This window comes from Triturus cristatus, chromosome 2_1 (assembly GCF_964204655.1).
Source record: "Triturus cristatus chromosome 2_1, aTriCri1.1, whole genome shotgun sequence".
In the NCBI taxonomy this organism is placed as follows: domain Eukaryota; kingdom Metazoa; phylum Chordata; class Amphibia; order Caudata; family Salamandridae; genus Triturus; species Triturus cristatus.
The window spans coordinates 442,152,901-442,173,603 of record NC_140581.1 but is presented as its reverse complement, the minus strand read 5'-3'; the positions used below and the strand labels follow the sequence as shown (position 1 = coordinate 442,173,603).

Here is a 20,703-nt window from a genome sequence, read left to right as displayed (position 1 = left end):
TCCCACCATGGGCTCATGGTTCACAACACTGTTGGAACTATTGTAGTTCCTCATCAAAAACTACACCTCTCCCCCAAACTTCTCACTCAGAACCATATAGATATAAGCATCCAGATCCCAGTCAACTCAACCTTGTGATCTGCCACCTGAAATCATAGAGTTTGGCTATCTTAATCTTCCGCCAAACTGCATGAACGTCATTAGAGAGGCTAGACTCCCTACCACAAGAGCATGCTATGCAGCAAAATGGGAATGATTAGTAATTTATTGTAATAACAATCAAATCAGTCCGCTTGATGCTTCAATTCAAAACATAATTTGCTATCTGTCACACCTACAACGAGTTAACTTAGCATATACCTCAATAAGACTGCATCTTGCTGCAATAGCGGCTTACCTACAAAACAGACAATGCTTGTCCTTGTTTCGTGTACCCGCTATCAAAGCCTTCATGGAAGGACTCAAAAGAATCATTCCTCCTAGACTTCCACCTTATCCCATGTGGAATCTTAATATAGTCCTTACAAGACTCATGGCCTTTGCACAAATGCGAACTACAGTTTCTGACTTGAAAGGTAGCCTTCCTTATAACCATCACATCTCTTAGAGTTGGTGAGCTCCAGGCGCTAACCATACAAGAACCATTTTTCAAATTCACCAGAATATAGTGGTTCTTGGGACTAACCCAAAATTTCTACCCGAAGTCATTTCTGCATTTCATCTCAACCAGTCTGATTTTCCCGTGTTTTTTCCTCACCCAGACTCAGTAGCAGAACGTGCTCTTCACACATTAGATGTGGAAAGAGCGCTACTTTATTACATTAAAAGAACCAAATCTTTTAGGAAAACAAAACAACTTTGTTGCTTTTTCCTTACCACATAAAGGCAATCCCATTTCAAAAGCAGGTATTACAGGGTGGATAGTTAAGTGCATCAAAATATGCTACCTTAAAGCTAAACGCACCTTAACGATTCCCCCTAGAGCGCACTCTACACGCAAGCTAGGGGCTTCTATGGCATTCTTAGGGAACATACCATTAGATGACATCTGTAAGGCTGCATCATGGTCTACACCACACACATTCACAAAGCACTATTGTGTGGATGTGTTTGAAAAACAAGCTAGTGTGGGCCAGGCAGTTTTAAGAACACTATTTCAAACCACTGCTACAGGTTAGCCACCCCTGGGAAGATAACTGCTGTATAGTCTATGCTAACGCATATGATCTACAGCTCATATGCCTCGAACAGAAAATTCTACTTACCCAGTATGCATCTGTTCTTGGCATATAAAGCTGTAGATTCAAATGCACCCACTGGCCTCCCCGCGTACCTTTATCTGTTGCAGTATTATCTTACTTGGGTACACTATACATGCCCATGCGCACTCACCGAAAGGAGGAGTTACCTACCTCATGACTACAAAGACTTCTTTGAAGAAAAACAAAGTGCAAACATCCAGGCCCAACACTAGATGGCAATTGATGCTAACGCATATGAATCTACAGCTTTATATGCCAAGAACAGAAGCATACTGGGTAAGTGCGTTTTCCTTTCCTTGTTTATCAAGAAACCTAACCCTTCCAAAAGATTCATGGTTACTAATAATTGCTTTCTCAAATCCTCCTGACTTTGCTACATTATTAAAAAATCATCTAAATATATAATCATACGTACACCCCTCTCTCTCAAAAACTTGGCAACAGGTCTCAACACTTTTGTAAAGCACCATGGTGCCGATACCAGACCAAATGGGGGAAAAAACTAAACTGATAAAGCTCCCCCATCCAACTGAACTGTAAATATTTCTGACTCTGCTTTGCACTAGGAACAGTGAAATACACATCTTTTAGCTCTAACTTCACCAACCAATCGTTCTCCTGAAGAATGTCTCTTAACAGATGGATTCCCTTCATCTTAAAATGCCTGTATACAACAAACTGATTTAACCCTCTCAAAGTTATCACAGGTCTCCAACCCTTCTCTTTCATTTTTACCAAAAATATCGTGCTCACAAAACCACGATCCTCCTCTAAAACTTTCTGAATTGCTCCTTTTCTTAACATTTCCTTTACTTCTTTCTCTACTATTACCTATAAATCCTTCTGGAAGACCAACTGATTTGGCTCTTTCAACTGAACTGGTTCTTCTAAGAATTCTATTACATATCCTCCTATAATTTGAATAACCAAACTGTCCTTTATTTCCTCCCAGTTCCTCAGAACCATTTCAATCTTCGCCCTACCTCGCACGGGATAGAACCAAAAGAGATCCTCGTACTTATCCTTGGTTCCTTGATTGAACTGTGCACGACCACTTGCTTGACGCACTCTCCCTGTTCTTCCTCTCGGAGGATGAAATCCTGTCGCTGACTGAAATCCTCTGAACGCGGCACGTCCCTGCGACTGGTAATGAGCCCTGCTGAATGACCGGCCAGGGAAACGGGCTCTTGCCTCAGCCCGGTCAAAAACTCCTCTACCAAAGACCTTCCTTAAACGAAGAATTAGCCTTATCCAGGCTGGTGAAGGTTGAAGCATATTTACCAACCCCTTTCACCAATCCTTCTCCAAAAGAAAACCATTCGGGTCTTCTGAAGGTTCTTTGTTCGCAAAGTCCCCCAACTTAGGACTTATTCTCATGAGTATTATTTTCCTTCTTTCTGCTGATAATGCCGCATTGGCATTAAACATATTGCTCTTTGGGACCAACCCCTTAAGAGCTCATTTTCTATTTGTACCTCCTTCATCTTGGCTGCTTCTGCCTTATCCAAAATACGGGCCAACGGCCCAAACACATTAAGCAACCGATCCTGGCATTGCTTAGAGGCTCTTTCTAACCCCTTTCTGGGATCACGCCCCATCTTAAATAGAAAACTAATCAAATCTGGATCTAAAGCTGCTGTCATGCATGCTTTACTGTCCACCACAGGACACGAGCACTCTGCCTTCATAACAGCATTTGCCTACTTTTTCAACGGTCTCCTTATCCAGAGCTTTACAAAATTTGCCACATGAGGCAATAGCCACTAATCAGTACTTCTAGGGTGGCGAATCATCTCCTGACTGAACATATCCTCACCCTGAGGATCTTTCACAATCCCTTTCTCTTTTCTCTCCTTGTCTACCTTATCCATGTCTAAATCCCAATCATCAAGAACAAATTCATCTGTTTCCTCCCCCAAACACTCATCAAGAGGAACCACTTTGGGTTTCTCTCCAACTTTTGTGCCACTAAGGACACCCTCTCTTGTGCCGCTTCGGACACCTTCCTCATTTGTGGCGCAAGGATCACCCTGATTTTTATTAAAAAACCTAATTCCTACTTCAATATATTTTCCTCCCTTGCTCTTTTTCCTTAACCTCTTACTTCTCCCTCTTCTGCAGTCCACTGCTCCTTTTTTTTTTTCTTTTTTAAAACACTTTCCAAAACTTCCTTCATTGAAGTTTTCATTTATTCTTGTACTATCTTCCTAATATTCACATGTGCTGATCCTGAACTCTGTGCACCTTCACTAATCTCAACTATTCAATTTTAATTCCTTTTCCTTAAAAAATTAATATTTATTTTCTCCTAAATACTCTAAAACCTCTACTTATAAGCAAGCTATGCTGTTATTATAAATTAACTTTCCGTTAAAATTAACTTTATTATATTCCAACTTCTCCGCTTAATTGCCTCAAATTGCCTCACCCGACTGTTAAAAACAGCTGATGACAGTTACGGGCGGCAACTCTTGACAAAAATACGGTGCATTTAGTAATCAAAATGGCCCCCATGCGTGACCACGCACGTAGCATGACGACGCGAACTACAGAAGCCTAAACGATGCACAGCTTCCTACGCGCACATATTCACAGCACGCACAGAGACTCGTTCTGCACGAGACAGGAATCCAACTACGCCGTGAGCGAGGATTTGAATTCCAACCAGCTCGCAACGGTAAATACTTTCGTTTTGTTTTTTAAACGTGCCAATTATAATAATGTCACCGCCTAAAGCCTACCTAAACCAACCTCCCTATAACAAATTGCCCGTAAATTGGGCTTACAACAAAAACTACCTTAAATCATACCTACATTAAAAAAAAAAATATTTACATACTTAACACATTTCAAACCTTTACAACTTAAACATGAATACAACTTAAATGCCTATAAAAAACATTTCATATCTTTAAATACAAAACATATTTAAATAATGACTTCGCTAAGTGATACTTATCTGTCAAGGAACAGCAATTAAAAGAGGAAGATGGCTGCTGTGACAGAGTTGATATTAGTTAAGGACATTCTAATTCTGGAATTATTTGAGTTTAATGTGATGTCATTCTTTAAAGTGCTGTAAGGAGCTGGCAATAAAAGTTAATGCATAATGCTAGCCTCCAGTCCTGTTATGAAATCTGGCTCGCTGTTGAGCAGCGATGTGCTGTTTGCGCTCAGCCAGACTTGATTGTTTATGAAAGGCACAGTGGGCCTGCGGGCGTCCCTAGGGGGTCGCACCTGTATTGTTGTTCCTCACATGGCCACGACCGCCTCAGCTACCGCCAGTGTTGATGCAGGGGCTGCGCAGTGTACAGCAGCCGGCCCTCAACGCTGCTGATCGCTGGATGTCTCTGGGCTCCGTGCGCATCTCACCACCTCAGTCACGTTCACCTCTGTTGCTGTGTGAGTACGCAAGGTCGCAGCCTCCCTTCGTTTCACTGGCCCCACCTCTTTGTCCGCGGTAGAATCAATTCGGAGTCACAATGATTCCAGTCTTGGTATCGACATGATGTGTGGGTAACAGATAACAGGCTTTCTTGTCGCAGCTGATGGATAGAATGGTGGATTTTAAGTCGACGGTTGACAAGAGCCGCTTAAGAAAGCGACCTTCTTTCTCAGCGGTTGGTCAAACCCCCCTGAAATGCTATGTTTGATTACTTTAGATTTCTGCAGTGAATATTTTATTCTGATTCAAGTTTTTTTCATTCTCACCAGTCATGCCACAATTCGTGGGCACTGCATCAGTTCTACTTTTTTTCATTGGAGCGCCTCTAGTTTTGATGTTTCTTTTCATAAACTTTATATAGTCTGATTTATTACTTCCTGGGAGAGTATCAAGTCTTCTTATCAGTAAAGTTATTTGGCAATATATTGATTGATCCAATCAAGTGTTGCCTAAGGATTGACTAAGTGACCCCGAGGGAACCATTGGGTGCTACCCTACCCTACCCTACCCTCACACCCGCACGCACCCCACTGCTCCTTCAAAAGATCTCCGCCAAAGAGCCCCGTTTACGGGAGCCTGTCGGGCATTGCAGCGCCGGCCCGATGAGGAGGACACAGCCAATGATGAAGCATGACACCCCTCGGGGGTGTGTGAGGGCATCACGAAGAAAGACCTCCCTTTCTCTTGTACTCCCTGTTAGGAACGGCATACCCCTTGATACACAGTTCAAATTGGAGCCTGTGTGTAGGACCTGTGTAAACACGGCTCCTGTAGCCCGCGCCCCCCCCCCCCCCACCTCCCCGTTTGAAATATCTAAATGCATGTCACTTTTGGTGGTCACACCCTCCATAAACTCCCAAAAGACCCAGATTTGTGCTCCGCCTGTTATTGTTTTCAGTACTTCCACTTAACCATCTAATATCATAAAGTTTCCTGTTATTCTATGCTGAACTTATTGTGCCTTTCTCAGTGAATAGTCAACTAATGTGCAATGTTACTAAAGTGTTTTCATGTAAGTCTTTGTTATTCTTGTTCCACTTTGGGCCAGGCTTCTCTCGGCCAGACAGAGAATTGTATTTCCCCTTGCTTTTTCTGTTCTTTGAATGCAGCACTTTAAAAAGTCAGTTCACAACATTTTTGACAGTATGCTTTTCATGTTCTGGTCAGTGTTGGCTTGGTCGCACTGGTGTTGCTGCCTGCCTTACACTCCTTAATATCTGTTTGGATGGAACCCCAAAGGGCTACATCAGTATCAGTATCATCTTAGCCCTTGTCCTACAAGGCAGGGAGAGCAGGAATATTAATTTTACTGTAGCTCACTTCCATCTTTTATTGTTGGCTAGGAAGATCTTTGGGTTACCACAGAGTAGAGGACCTAGGATTGCACAGTGGTGATCAAAGCTCCTGCACTTGTACCCTGCCTGACAAAAGACTAGCTACTGCCAAGAGCTAATTGGGGTCACAGCTATCCTTTTGCCTGGCCTGTTGCATACACTTATTTTATTTTTAAGAGTTTTTGCCCTTGAAGTAAGTACTTTGGGATCTGTTCTGGAAACGATCAGTTTTTAAATGTCAGGACACCTACGATACAGTGCTAGGATTACAAGTAAGCAACATTTTCGTATCCGAGCTTTCACATTTTTATTTATTATCCTGTATTTCTTATATACACTCCTCTAGGTAATTATTAATGCATGCCTCATTCTCTGTTCTCAATATACTTTTGTTTCAACTCTTGTTAAATCACTTACTCAAGCATTCCTTAATTAAATTAGTTGTTTACCCTACGTACTAAAGCAAATTGAATATTTTTTATTTTAGTGGCGTGGAGTTTGACTTGAATGTTAACAATGTTGTGGGAATAAGAAACACGTTTCTTCTAAGAACATATGCACACAGTAAGTTTACCTGCTAGTTTTTTTTAATTTTGTTAGTAATCAATGTGTAAAATGGTTTGAAATGCATGTTTGCCTTTATCTTTCACAATAGAGAACACTATAGCTGAAAACAGTTTGTGATAGTGACTTCTAGCTGCAGATTCCTTACCCTTTTAATTTCTCCAGGCGTCAGACTGGATCCAGAAGAATTTTAATGAGCAGTATCCCTGCGTGCCGGTAGGGGTAGGTGGCCCGATCGTCTCAGGGTCCGATGTCATCTGTGCCTGAAGTGACGTCACAGTCCCCATGGAGGCTCCACCCAGGTGTGCTGATATCAGTTCTTTTCAAGCTAACCAGCACTAATCTGGAGAAAAGCTAGCCCTCTGTTTTTTGACTGGCCTTTTTCGGCCTTTTGTCAACTGTGTTTTGAGGTCTTACCTCCTGGTGTGTCGAGGATGTAATCGCGCCTGTCTAGTTTTCAGCCTTGTGCCGTCTGTCACCAGCGAGGCCGGGCCCGCACCTTGTCTGTCTGTTGTTCCAGGAGCACGACCAAGACTCCAAGTAGTGCCCCGATTGCCGAGCCATGGCCCGAAGCCTTTGAAGGAGCGGTCCTGGAAGCTGCTAGCAGCCCAGTACGCAGACATGGAGCTCCCGTTCGAGGTGTAGTTCCCGGGATCGTTTGCGGAGCCCAAAATCCTCTATGGTCCATTCGAAGTCTTCTGAACACCCAGGTAAGAGGCACAAGAAAAAGAGCAAGAAGTTGAAGCGCAGTTTGACTTCTTGTCCGTCGGCCGATGAGACAAGGGGGCCTCGGCATTCTAGGCCTTGTTCCCCCGGAGCCTGCGCCGACTTCGCACCTCCCTGAATTTCCAAAGTCCAGAGCGACCCCGGCGCAACTGAAGGAATTCTGTAAGGCCATGCGCCTTATATTCGGGTGGCCTGACTCCTTCAATGTGCCTTCAGGCCCTGCAATGTTACAGGGGGGCCTTTCGGGTTCCTTACCAGCTGCTCCAGCCCAGGTTCCAGGGGGACCCCAAGAATCCGCTCGAGGATCTGAACCGGTGCAGGTCATGTCGACCTTCCCCCAGCCCTGATAGTCGCAGTACCCCCTGGCACTGCTGTCCCCCTTTTCATCCCTGACTCGGACATGGAGCAGGATGGGCATCGCCCGACTTCTAGATCGGAGCCTAAGCCTTATTTTCTTGGGCTTAGGCTCGGGGAAGACTGGGAGGAGTCACTAGACCCTTTGGAATGTCAGTCCAATGAGGAAGAACAGAGTACGGACTGATGTGGGGTACTAGGTGAGGCCAGCACTCTGAATACTTCTCCAGATGCTGGTCTGCTTTCTCCCCCCCCTATCGTGGCTACGGAGGTAGGAGCTTCCTACGCAGTTGTGGTGTGGAGGGCGGCTGAGGCCCTTGACCTGCAGCTACCGTCAGTGGCAGTCAAGACTAATATCTTGACAGTGGCGCTGCAACTGGGAGTCTCCACTTTTGCACACCTACTTCTGTTCAATGACACACTTACTAATGCCTTTTTGTGGCGCTGGTCAAAACCCAACACAGGGTCCCGTGAATAGGGCGATTGCCCAAAGCGATTGCCCCGCTCCTAGGGACCCATACCTCCTCACGCAACACCCTACCCTTGAGACCCTGGTAGATTGGTGGTCCAAGCTGCCACCTCTGAGAGGCTGGACTCCTTTTGGAAGAAGATGTTTTCTTCCACCAGCTTGGCATTGGGTCCGTGAACACCACTTGCCTTTTGCGTTGTTAATACCACACAGTTGCTTTCAAGTGCTGCCACAAGCACCGGAGCAGACCCGGACTGTACTCTCCCAAGTTGTCACCGATGAGAGAGGCTCTGCAAAGTTCACAATTCAATGCAGACTTGACACAACCGATTCGTTAGGCAGAGCGCTTTCCATGACAATGGCCCTTAGGTGCCACATCTGGCTGAGGAGGACTGGCTGGTCGAGGCATGTGAGCTGTAGATCACATGCTTTGCATAGCCCGCCATCTAGTGTTGGGTCTGGATGTTTACACTTTGTTTTTGTTCGAAGTCTTTTCCAGTCACTAGGTAGGTGACTCCTCCTTTCGGTGATAGTGCGCATGAGCATCGGCTCCATTGTTAGATTGTTTTTTTTCCGCCATCGGGTTCGGATGTGAATTGCTGCGCCCCGGTTTGGCATCGTTTCTTGGGTTCCCTTTGATGCGCAATCCACTACTCTCAACGGTATTGTTTCTCGATCGCGTTTCCCTTTCTCCGCATATCGTTTTGACTCCAAGATCTTCGATCTGAAAACTTGTGGAGGGCCGTTGGGCCTCCCCGCGCCGGGCTCGCTAGCAGTCTATGGAACGGACTTCATTGAAGCTCTCTCCCGGTGTCATGCCAAATTTCTGCGCACTGACCTGCATGAAGTGTGCAGCCTCTTTGTCCCTGGAACACAACAAGAAAAATTGCGACGCATGCCGACCGTTTCGATCGAAGAAGATGCTCCGTGACCGTCTGGCTCGACGTCACGAGATGCAACACCAAGGCGGCTCTGTATGGACATCTTCGGCGAAGATTCCGACCGAGAAGAAACACAACCTCAAGGAGCGGAGGAAGAAGAACACATCTCCGTGTCCGAGGCCGACTCTGACATGGAAGAAGAGGAGCAAGTTACACCGGGTCAGCGTACCGGGAGTATAGAAGCCACCTTGCCCCAACAACTCAAGACCAAAAAGGCTCCGGTTCTTCCTCTGCCTATGGGCCAAGGTTGGCACCAAGAAAATGTTTTAAGTACCCCGGCGCCGAAACATAAGGAGAAGCCTTCTGGCTCGGGCTCATGCCGGCGTGGAAACGAAATCCTCGCTCTGAAATCATAACATGTCATGGTTCACTTTCCATCTTTATCAAAGACTAAATCTTCGGTACCAAAGAGTTCGGAGCCGAAACCTTCAACGCCGAAAACAGCAAGCAAAGATAGACTCCACCAAAAGAGCCTCGGTTCCATGTTCCACCTTCGGATCCAAAACAAAAAACTGGTTATAAACCCAGCTACTGGTCATATCCATGCCAAATTGCCTGGTAAAAAGGGAAAATGGGCTAACAGGAAGAGTACCACATTCCCCTGAAGAGAAAAAATGTAGGTACTTTCCCTTCACCACCGTATGATTTTGATTTTAGAATTTGTATAGCGCATGATTGCCCTGGGGCATCTAGGCGCTTAGCAGAGGAGGAAGCTGGAAGTGGTGCATTAGTTTGAAAACAGCCATGTCTTTAAGAGTTTTCTGAAACAGAGCAGTGTTGGGCGGCTTTTGATATTTAGCGGGAGCAAGTTCCATAACCTCACAGTACCCAGTACAAAGCTTCTTCCTCCCCAGCTAGCTTTCTAAAATTTAGGTGTCTGTAGGGGTTTGCTCTGTGCTGAGCGTAGTTGCCTTGATGGATGGTACCCGGTAAGGTCTTGTTTTAGGAAAGTTGGTCCATTTCTGTGTACAGCTTTATATGCTAGGCATAGGGCCTTGAAGTAAGCCAGTGGAGTTTTTCTAAACCTTCGGAGATGGATTGAAATTTGGGAATGTCTAGCAGTAATCTGGCGGCAGCGTTTTGTGCTCGCTGAAGTTTAATCATGTGTTGTTTCTGAAGGCCTAGATATAGTGCATTACAGTAGTCCAATTTGGCCAAGGTTAGGACTATCACTAGCGTCTTTACAGCTTCGGGGGGGGGGGGGGGGGGGGAGGATGAAGGAGTGCACTTAACAAATTGATTTTAGAGTGAGGAACACTGATGAGACGACTTTGTTGACCTGTTGGAAGGTCAGTCTGTTATCAAAGATAACACCCAGGTTCCTCACTTTCTGGACTGGAGTAGGGACAGCACCCATACTGGGGGGCCACCAATTTTGTGACAAAAGGGATGTGTCAGAGCCTAATAGGAGTACCTCAGTTTTTGAACCATTAAGCTTCAGACAGTGAGTTCCCATCCAGCTATTGATGTGGGACATACACTGGTTAAAACGCTCAGCTGTTTCTTCTGGATTGCTAGAGATCGACACCACAATTTGGGTGTCATCAGCGTAGGATAGAATTGTGAAGCCGAATTGCCTGACGATCGTGGCCAAAGGGGTCAAATAAAGGTTAAACAGAGTGGGGCTTAAAGAGGAGCCTGTGGCACCCCGCAAGACCAGGTAAACTCTTCTGATCGAAAGTCCCCTATCTGAACATATTGATGTCTGTTGTTCAGAAAGGATTTGAGCAGTGTTTGGGCAGAGTTCTTGACTCCCATCTCTTGAAAGCCTCCCAATTAAAATATCATGATTCACGGTGTCGAAGGCCGCCGACAGGTCCAACAGGATCAAGGCGGCCTTGGCACCCGTGTCCAGTATGGCCCGGATCTCCTCTGCCGCCATGATCAGGGCAGTTTCAGTGCCATGACCTTGTCGGAAACCATACTGAGAGGAGTCCAGTATGTTTGCCGATGAGATAAAGGTCGTTAATTCGGAGTTTAGGATTTTCTCCAGGATTTTGGATGGGAAGGGGATCCTTGCTATTGGTCTGTAGCTGTATCTGTTAGCTGAGGAGAGTGGGTGAGCTTCAGGCACTAACCATAGAAGAACCATTTTTACAAGTACTCCAAAACAAAGTGGTTCTTAGGACCAACCCTACATTTCTACCAAAGGTCATTTCTGCCTTTCATATCAACCAATCTGTTGCGTTGCCTGTTTTCTTCCCTCAGCCAGATTCTGTGGCAGAACGTGCTTTGCACACTTTAGATGTGAAGAAAGCACTACTTTACTATGTAGAAAAGACGAAACCTTTCCAAAAGACAAAACTGTTTGTCACTTTTGCACCACCACATAAAGGCAATCCTATATAAAAATCTGGCATTGCAAGGTGGATAATCAAGTGCATTCAGACATGCTATGCACACTCGACACGTAAACTAGGGGCTTCTATGGCATTCTTGGGGAATATACACATGGATGACAACTGCAAAGCTGCAACATGGTCTACACCTCACACATTCGCAAAAGACTATTTTGTAGATGTGTTAGCAAGACAGCAAGCTAGTGTTGGCCAAGCAGTTTTACTCACACTATTTCAGACGACTGCAACAGCTACAGGTTAGCCACTGCTTTGGGAGATAACTGCTGTATAGCCTATGCAAAGCATGTGAACTACAGCTCACATGGCTCGAACGGAAAATGCTACTTACACAGTATGCATCTGTTCTTGGCATGTAGAGCTGTAGATTTGCATGTACCCACCCGCCTCCCCGGGTACCTATACCCGTTGCAGTAATATTTTACTTAGATACATGTATACATGGACATCGCTTAACACTCTTACTAACTCCACTATCACCCTCTGCGGCAAACAGTCTATCAATGGAGCTGATGCCCATGCGCACTATCACCAAAAGGAGGAGTCGCCTACCTTGTGACTTGAAAAGACTTCTTCGAACAAAGACAAAGTGCAAACATCCAGACCCAACACAAGATGGCGGGCTATGCAGAGCATGTGAATCTACAGCTCTACCTGCGAAGAACAGATGCATACTGTGTAAGTAGCATTTTCCTTTCTGAAGATGTCCAAGCTTCCCTGGACATGCCCTTCGATGGCTCTCTTTGGAAACAAGGTAGATTCAGTGCCCAATTGCTTTAAGAATTCTCGTACTATGACCAGGTATTTAGGCCTCTCTGTGGCCCTGCTTCCACCTCAATCTGCCTTTTGCTCCAAGGGACTTCCGGCTGCACCAATTCCCGCCCAGCCACTGCATGCTTCCCAGCCTCTGCGTGGCCAAGGGCTTAGTACCCAATGACCTAGTCAGTCAGGTGGCCTGCGGTCTGGTCAGACCGCCAACTGCAACAGCCTCTAGACCCTCCTAGTCTGCCTCTTAGCCACCATGGGCACACAGTTGGTGGAAGGATTCGCCATTACCTGCCCCACTAGCTGTCCATAACATCGGACCGGTGGGTTTCACAGATTGTCCGAAGGCGCTACTCCCTTCCCTTCAGGACTACCTGTCCCTGCACAACATAGGACCAGCCAACATTAACCACCGACAGACTTCCACCAGACCAATCCGCTCCGCCCACCTAGCCCTAGCACACGTCCCAAGCATCCATCGAGCCAGAGGAGGGAGCAGATTCTTCTCCTACGTCGCTGACAAATCCTGGAATGACCTGTCCCTCCACCTCTTGACCTCCACCACCCTCCCCGACTTCAGAAGAGCACTCTGGACCTGGCTGTTCGACTAATCGGCCCATCCTCAGCGACTGTAGGCACTCAGAGACCCGAGAAGGTTCCTGGCTGCAAAAACTTGACAACAGAAAGCACCACTGCACCATTGCCGCCTAGCCCGAGCTGAAGTGGACCATCGGGGCCCCCGGCCCTCCAGAAACCAAGCCCACCTAGGACTTGCCAACTGTGGACTTCCCAACGCTGCCTGCAGCCTCTGTGTGCAGAGTTTTCCTGCTGACGAAAACCCGATGCCTGAAGACACCTCTGCACTCGTTACCCCTGCCCCTTGGTAAAGATTACCAAAGGCTTCCAAACGTCCCGGACATCATGAAAGCGGAGTCCACTTGTTGGTTCAGCCTGACTGATTTCTCAGTCTAAACCTGCAGCCGTTTTTTGACTGGACCAATTCCCTTTGACTAACATTGGGCACCTGATGCTGAAATCACCCTTGCACCCGGCTTCCCCAGTGCTGCCCGAGGTGACCTGTTGGTGCTCCTTGGACCTTGTCCCATCCTTATCTTAAGTCCAGTAGATTGGTCCTGTAAGTTGCTGGGAAGTGCCCATATGCAGTGTGTGGTTTTCCCCATAAAAGAACATTACCGCATTAGAGATAATACATGAGAATTCACCGATTTTTGTTCAAAACCAACATACTCTGCACATTAAACCCACTCTGATACTTTAATACCCATGACTGTCCCACAAGTATATATTTATATAGTCTTAGCTGCCAGGAATAAACCTTTGTAATAAAGGACAACGGATATCTGTTATGGAATAACGTACAGTGAAGGGAAATTGTTGACAGTTGGTCACTGCCCTGACAGAATCATGGCGTTCCTTAATTTGCCACGTTGTATATGGAACAGAGGCCCTGACTGGTACTGGCGGGTGCAGGAAGTGCTGAGGTATGTTTGGGTGAGCCAGAAACACATGGAACAGTCCCTATCTTTGCACTGCTCCCCCTTCATTTACAGTTTTATATTTCTCTCTTTATTACGGCTGGTAAAGAGGAACAGAAGCAATGGGGTTTTTTGACCTCTTCAAAGTTGCATATCACTTTAAAGACTGCATTTAAATTTCCAGTGCATTGCATGCTATACAATAGGTTATGACTATTTACCAGAGAGAAGGTGAGCTTAATGTGCCTTGTACTTGCAGTTAGTAATAAAAATCAGGTGTTCGTACCATGGCATTGTAATTCCTAGTGCTTGTTAAAGGGGAGCAACGGTATTCGAGTTTGCACATCCAACAATGTACTGTTCACATCTTCTTAGCTGGAGTACACTGGTTTATTTTCCTATTTTAACTGTTTTAATTCCCACCATTCAGGAGCATTCAGTTCACGCCTGCAGTCAAAAATATTTTATCTAGAAATATATATGTTCGAGGCATATGAGCTGCAGATTACACACTGTGCATATATCGCCATCTGGTGTGGGGCCCGGATGTTTGCAGTTGTTTTTCGTCTTGGAAAGTCTTTGGAAGTCACGAGGTATGTGACGCCTCCTTTGGATCGTATTGCGCATGGGCTTCGGCTCCATCCTCAGATTGTTTTTTTCCGCCATCTGGCTCGGATGTGTTCTTCGTGCTCCGGTTCCGAACCGTTTCCAGTTCTTCTGATGGGCGCGCAATCCTTCCCTTTCCGCGGTATTGTTTCGATCGCGATCTCCAACACTCGACGCGGCTCATCATTCAAACACTTCGATTCCGGTCGTCGACGAAGGCCTTCGGGCCTACCTAGGCTCCGGTACTGGCTGATGGAAAGCACTCCATTTAAGAAGTGTCCTCGATGTGGGTCGAAGTTTCCCCACACCGATCTCCATGAGGTGTGTGCAACCTCTGCCTCTCCCCAGAACACGAGGCAAGAGACTGTCCGGCTTGCAAATCCTTCAGTTCGAAGAAAACTATTCGGGACCGAAGGGCGAGGACAACAATGGCACACTCGTCGGCAGCGATCCCCAACGACCTCTTCGGAGAAGGCGTCAACGTTCTGGAAGAGCAGCACACCGAAGAGGGCCTCATCAGCGCCTCCGAAGCTGACGACTCAGATGTCGAGGACATCACTCCGGCACAGAGGGCCGTGAGTACTACCATCGACCCCCACCCTCGACGACAACCAAAAAGGCTTCGGTCACGCCTTCGCCCTCGGGCCTAGGCACGACCAAAGACGCTGCTTCCCATACCTCGCTTTTGGGCCTGGATAAGAAGCCCATCAAGCCTTCCGGCGGCTTGGGCTCGAGCCAGCCTGCCCTCGGTGCCGAGAAACACTCCTCCGCACCAGCGCCGAAAAAGAAGATGGCCTCCTCCTCCTTCTCTGCGCCGAGCTCCACACCGAAGCACTCGGCGCCGAAGCCCGCTACTAGCTCCTCGGTACCGACACCATCCCCGGAGCCGAGCAAAAAGTCAAAGGCCCTTGACACCCACACCTCGAAGCTGAAAGTCATCTCGGAACCGAGGAAACAACCGGACATTCCTAAGCCGCACGGTTCAAAACAGCGAACCAATGCCGACTCGAAGCTTAAACCTACGGCTTCGGCGCTGAAGGATCGCCCCCCCCCCCCCCCCCCCCCCCCCCCACAGATGGGCTATTTCGGACCGATCCACTACAAAAACCACTTGTCAAAGACCCTAAAACTGGACATTTGATGCTCAGCACTGCCAAAGAGAAGAGACTTTGCTACCTTCCCTTTGAGACTGCCTTCTCCTCCTCCTCCTTCTTTGAGGACTACGTCTACGACGACACAGGGGACGGGCCCCATGACCAGCCCACAGGGGACCCTACTCCTACAGGCTCCCCAGACCCATGGGACGACTACAACATCCCTATCGTCTTGCAGGACAACCTTTACCCTTCAAGACCGCCCCCTCCCTGAAGACACAATGGGGTTTAACCAGCTGCTCCATAGGGCTGCACACTACCACGGAGTTGATCTCCATACAGACCCCCGTGGAGGAGGACTTCCTCCTAGACACTTTTGACACTACACAAAGGTCCACTTCCATTTTGCCCATGCTAAAAGGGGCTATCAAGCACGCACCGGAGGTCTTTAAAGACCCGGTTAGGGCAAGGGTCATCAACCCTCGCATCGAGAGAAAGTATAAGGCTGCCCCTACAGACCCCACCTACATCAGAGGCCCCGCCCCACTAGACTCCTTAGTAGTCTCAAATGCGAGGAAGCGTGCAAACTCCCAGGCAACAGGTGAGGCCTCACCACTCGATAAGGAGTCCAAACTCCTGGACGCATCTGGCAAGCGAACTGCATCCCAGGCTGCCAACATATGGCGCATTGCAAACACCCAAGCGCTCTTAGCAAGATATGACAGGGCACATTATGATGAACTGGAAGCCATAATGCAACACCTCCCTAACAAATACAAGAATAGAGCCAACAAGATAATTCAGGAGGGTAAAATAATCACCAATACCTCCATTTGTTGCGCCCTCGATGTGGCTGACACCGCCTCTAGGGCAATTAACACCAGCGTCCTCCTGCGCAGGCATGCATGGCTACGAATTTGAGGGTTCAAACCAGAGGTGCAGAGTTCCATCCTTAACCACCCCTTTGACGAGCAACATCTGTTTGGCCCCAACGTCGATGCTGCCCTTGAAAAAATGAAAAAGGACACCGACACGGCAAAATCTATGGGAGCCTTGCAGTCACAACCTCCCAGGCGCTCCTTTCGCCGCTCTTCATTTAGAAGCAACTCCAGAGGCTACTCCTCCGTTAAATCCCTACCCAATCCACCTTCACTAGGGATTACCAGAGAGGCGGCTACAGGGGTAACCACAATAAAGGCAGAGGCAAAACTAACACCTCTCGCTTTGCCGCCACCCGTGCCCAATGACTTCCCTCCACTCCCCCCAGACCATCCCACTACGGTCGGGGGCAGACTCCAAAATTTCCTTCCTGTCTGGACTACCATCACCTCAGACAGATGGGTAACACAAATGTTCGAGGCATGTGGGCTGCTGAATTCATATCTGTGCATAGATCGACGCCTAGTGTTGGGTCCGGATGTTTGCACGTTGTTGTCCTGGAAGAGTCTTCGAAGTATCACGAGATAGGTGACTCCTCCCCTGGACCATAGTGCGCATGGGCATCCTCTCCATCCTCAGATTGTTTTTTTCCGCCATTGGGTTCGGATGTGCTTATCTTAGCTCAAGTTAGGAAAATTCAGATTAAGGCCAAAAGGTACTGTTCCCGTTCGGTATCGACTAGTTTCTTCAGCACGAGCCATTATTAACGAAAACGACTGAATTCCCTTCAGCGAAACCGAAACCAATCGTCGCTCCAGTTCCACCGAAACCAAAAGTGAAACTGGCTGTAATCGGCTCGAAGGCCTCGAAGCCCTCCACTCCTTCGATGCCAGCAAAGGCCATCGGCTCCGAACGCAGTAAAAGGGATTTCGGCGCCGTGCTCACTGCAGCGGATATCGGTGCCGACCCGAAAAAAAAAGGCCCTCTGTCCCCACAAAGCGCCTCGGCCTCTGGCACCGAAGCCGTCGGCCACGACCACCAACGTCAAAGTGGCCGCTCCATCTGCGTCGACGTCGAAGACAGCGGCGCCCGCCAAGTCGTCGACTCCAACGACCGTCGATACCTCTCGATGACCCCATGGCTCCAAAGCAGTCGACGCCTACCTCCAAGGTGCCGACCGGTTCCAAACAGCCTTCGGCGTTCTCCGTGCAACAGGTCGCGGCATCGTTGCAACGCATCAGGGAACGAGCAGCCCTCCGATCCACGTCGGGCCCCGACACGCACAAGGCTCCGAAAGCACCCTCGGCGCCGACCAACATCACGTTTGGTTTGCCGCCGTCCACGGCGCCGAAGATGTTCGAGTTCCGGACACGTGTCCGCCAGACACAGTCCCCGTCTCCTGGACACACAGATTTTGAGCCTTCACAGTCACAATTCATCGACGCCAACACTGGCAGACTGATGCTCCGCAAGCGGAAAATCACGCCAGAGAGGGGATTGGACTCCTACAGAATCCCTCTAAAGCACAAATTGCCAGCAGGGTCGGAGCCAGTGCTTCATGAACGCTTACAACCCTCCCATCAGGATCCCCAGTCCTTTTCTCCTACGCCTTCAGAGACAGACGCAGTAGAGGACTATATGGGGGATGATACCACCTACACTGGGGATGTCGATCCTGATGAGCATCTGCAAGACCCAGATCAGGCATGGGATGACCCTACAGACCAGGGTACCGCACCAGATACCCATGACACGCAGCTTTACAGCACAAAGACATCTCCCACAGAGGACACTGCTGCCTTCAATGCCCTCATAGAACGGGCTGCTGCCAATCATGGAGTAGAACTCCATTCTGACACTGTCGAAGAAGACTTCTTGGTGGACACTTTCGCATCTTCCGAAAGAACTGTAAAAACTCTGCCCATGTTGAAAGGAGTTCTCAAACCTGCAAAAGACATTTTTAAGGAAACAACCAGGGCACGGGTGCTAAACCCCAGGATTGAAAAAAAATACAAGCCTGCACCCGGAGACACTATGTACATTAGGGGTCAGTTACCTTTGGACTCCATGGTAGTTGCTAACGCTCGCAAACGAGCACATTCGCAGACAACAGGTGATGCTCCTCCCCCAGACAAGGAGTCCAAAGTGCTGGAGACATCAGGCAAACGGATTGAAGCGCAGGCAGCAAACATCTGGCGCATTGCCAACACACAGGCACTCCTGGCCCGTTATGATCGTTCCCACTACGACACACTAGAATCACTACTCCAACATTTGCCAGATGAATATAAAGAGGCAGCGGAGCTCCTCATCAGAGAGGGACAACTCCTTACCAATGCATCCATCAAGTGCACCCTGGATGCTGCCGACACAGCGGCGAGGGCAATCAACACAAGCGTCATGTTGAGACGACACGCATGGTTGAGAATCTCAGGCTCAAGCCGGAGATTCAGAACAACATCTTAAATCAACCAGTCAACCCCGACTACTTATTCGGCCCTGAAGTTGACACTACCCTCGAGAAAATTAAGAAAGACACTGACACTGCCAAATCAATGGGGGCTCTGCAGACGCAGCAGTTTCTCAGTGGCTCCTTTCGTCGCCCCGGGAATAGAGGAGCAGCTAGAGGTCAGTGGTCACAGCAGCAATACACTAAAGGGAATACACAAAGTACCTACGATAAAACCAACAGAGGTGGATATCGTGGCTCCAGCACCAAGGGCAGAGGACGTGGTTACGGCAACACCAGGTCCTCACCCAAAAACAAACAGTGAAGCCCTCTCCCTTCCCCCGACCACATAACACCTGTCGGGGGGGAGACTCCAGCGGTTCCTGTCCACGTGGAAAACCATCACCACAGACAGGTGGGTCAGGGACATTATCCAGCAAGGTTACTGTCTCGAATTAACATCCACTCCACCCAACATACCGCCAAAGCACCGTCCTATGTCCGTAGAGCACTTGGCATTATTGCAGCAGGAAGTGCTGAGTATGCTGCAAAAAGGTGCAATAGAGGTCGTGCCCATCGACCAGCAGGGGACAGGGGTGTACTCTCTGTACTTCTTAATCCCAAAAAAGGACGGGTCGCTCAGACCTATACTAGACCTGAGACCCCTCAACCAATACATTCTCTCAGAGCATTTCCATATGCTCACCCTACAGCAGGTTCTCTCGCTGCTCAGTCAGGGAGACTTCCTAGCCACACTAGACCTCAAAGATGCGTATTTCCACATACCCATACACCCATCACACAGGAAATATCTCCGGTTCACTATTCAGGACCATCACTATCAATTCAAAGTTCTCCCCTTCGGAGTGACAACGGCACCCAGGGTTTTCACCAAGTGCCTAGCTACGGTGGCTGCACATCTACGGAGACAACACATTCACGTCTACCCTTACCTGGACGACTGGCTTGTTCAAGCAAAGTCAGCCCAGCAATGTGTCAGCCACATGTCCCTCACCATTCACCTTCTTCACAGTCTGGGATTCTCACTAAATTACCCAAAATCACATCTCCAACCCGCACACGTACGACAGTACCTGGGCGCGACTATAAACACTCTGGCAGCCACAGCTCAGCCAAATTTAGTGAGGATCAACAGCATGCAACTGCTGATCTCAAAGTTCAAACCTCAACACTCCCTGCCTGCGCGAGTGTTCATGCAGCTGATAGGCATGATGGCCTCCTGCATTTTCATAGTCCCGCACGCGAGACTACATATGCGCCCGCTTCAGGAGTGCTTGGCACGTCAATGGAATCAGGCTCACGGGCAATTAAAAGACCTAGTGTTGATAAGCGGTTGGGCATACAACTCTCTGCATTGGTGGAATCCACAAAACCTTTGCAAGGGCCGACCATTCCACGAGCCTGTTCCACAAATAATACTGACAGCGGACGCCTCTCTCCAGGGTTGGGGAGCTCAACAAAAGAAGATGCACATCAACGTTCTGCAACTGATGGCAATCTTCCTGTCCATGAAGGCATTCAAGTACACTTGTGCAACAAAGTCGTGTTGATCCGGACGGACAACATGACTGCCATGTACTACATACAGAAGCAGGGAGGAACACACTCTCCACAGTTGTCTCATCTGGCTCAGAGCATGCGGAAGTGGGCCATTCAGAGGAACATATTCCTCATGGCGGAACACCACCCCGGCAAGGACGACCAGATGGCGGATCTGCTCAGCTGACACAGCCACCAGATGCACGAGTGGGAGCTACATCCGTCAGTACTCCAACCGTACTTCCAACAGTGGGGTCATCCAGAGATAGACCTATTCGCCACAAACGAAAACGCAAAATGCCAAAGCTTTGCCGCCAGGTTCCCACATCCGCAGTCACAGGGCAATGCGATATGGATGAACTGGTCCGGCAGATTTGCGTACGCTTTTCCCCCAGCGCCATC

The 20,703-nt window shown here is 48.2% G+C and overlaps 1 protein-coding gene across 1 annotated transcript in view; it reads left to right on the top strand.

Annotated features, from left to right (window-relative positions):
• TENT2 (terminal nucleotidyltransferase 2) overlaps positions 1 to 20,703 on the top strand; it is a 693,839-nt gene that overhangs the window by 334,424 nt on the left and 338,712 nt on the right. Inside the window, exon 8 of the mRNA XM_085632248.1 lies at positions 6,529 to 6,605. Within this exon, the coding sequence (XP_085488374.1) occupies positions 6,529 to 6,605 (77 nt within the window). The remainder of the gene's footprint in view (positions 1 to 6,528; positions 6,606 to 20,703) is intronic.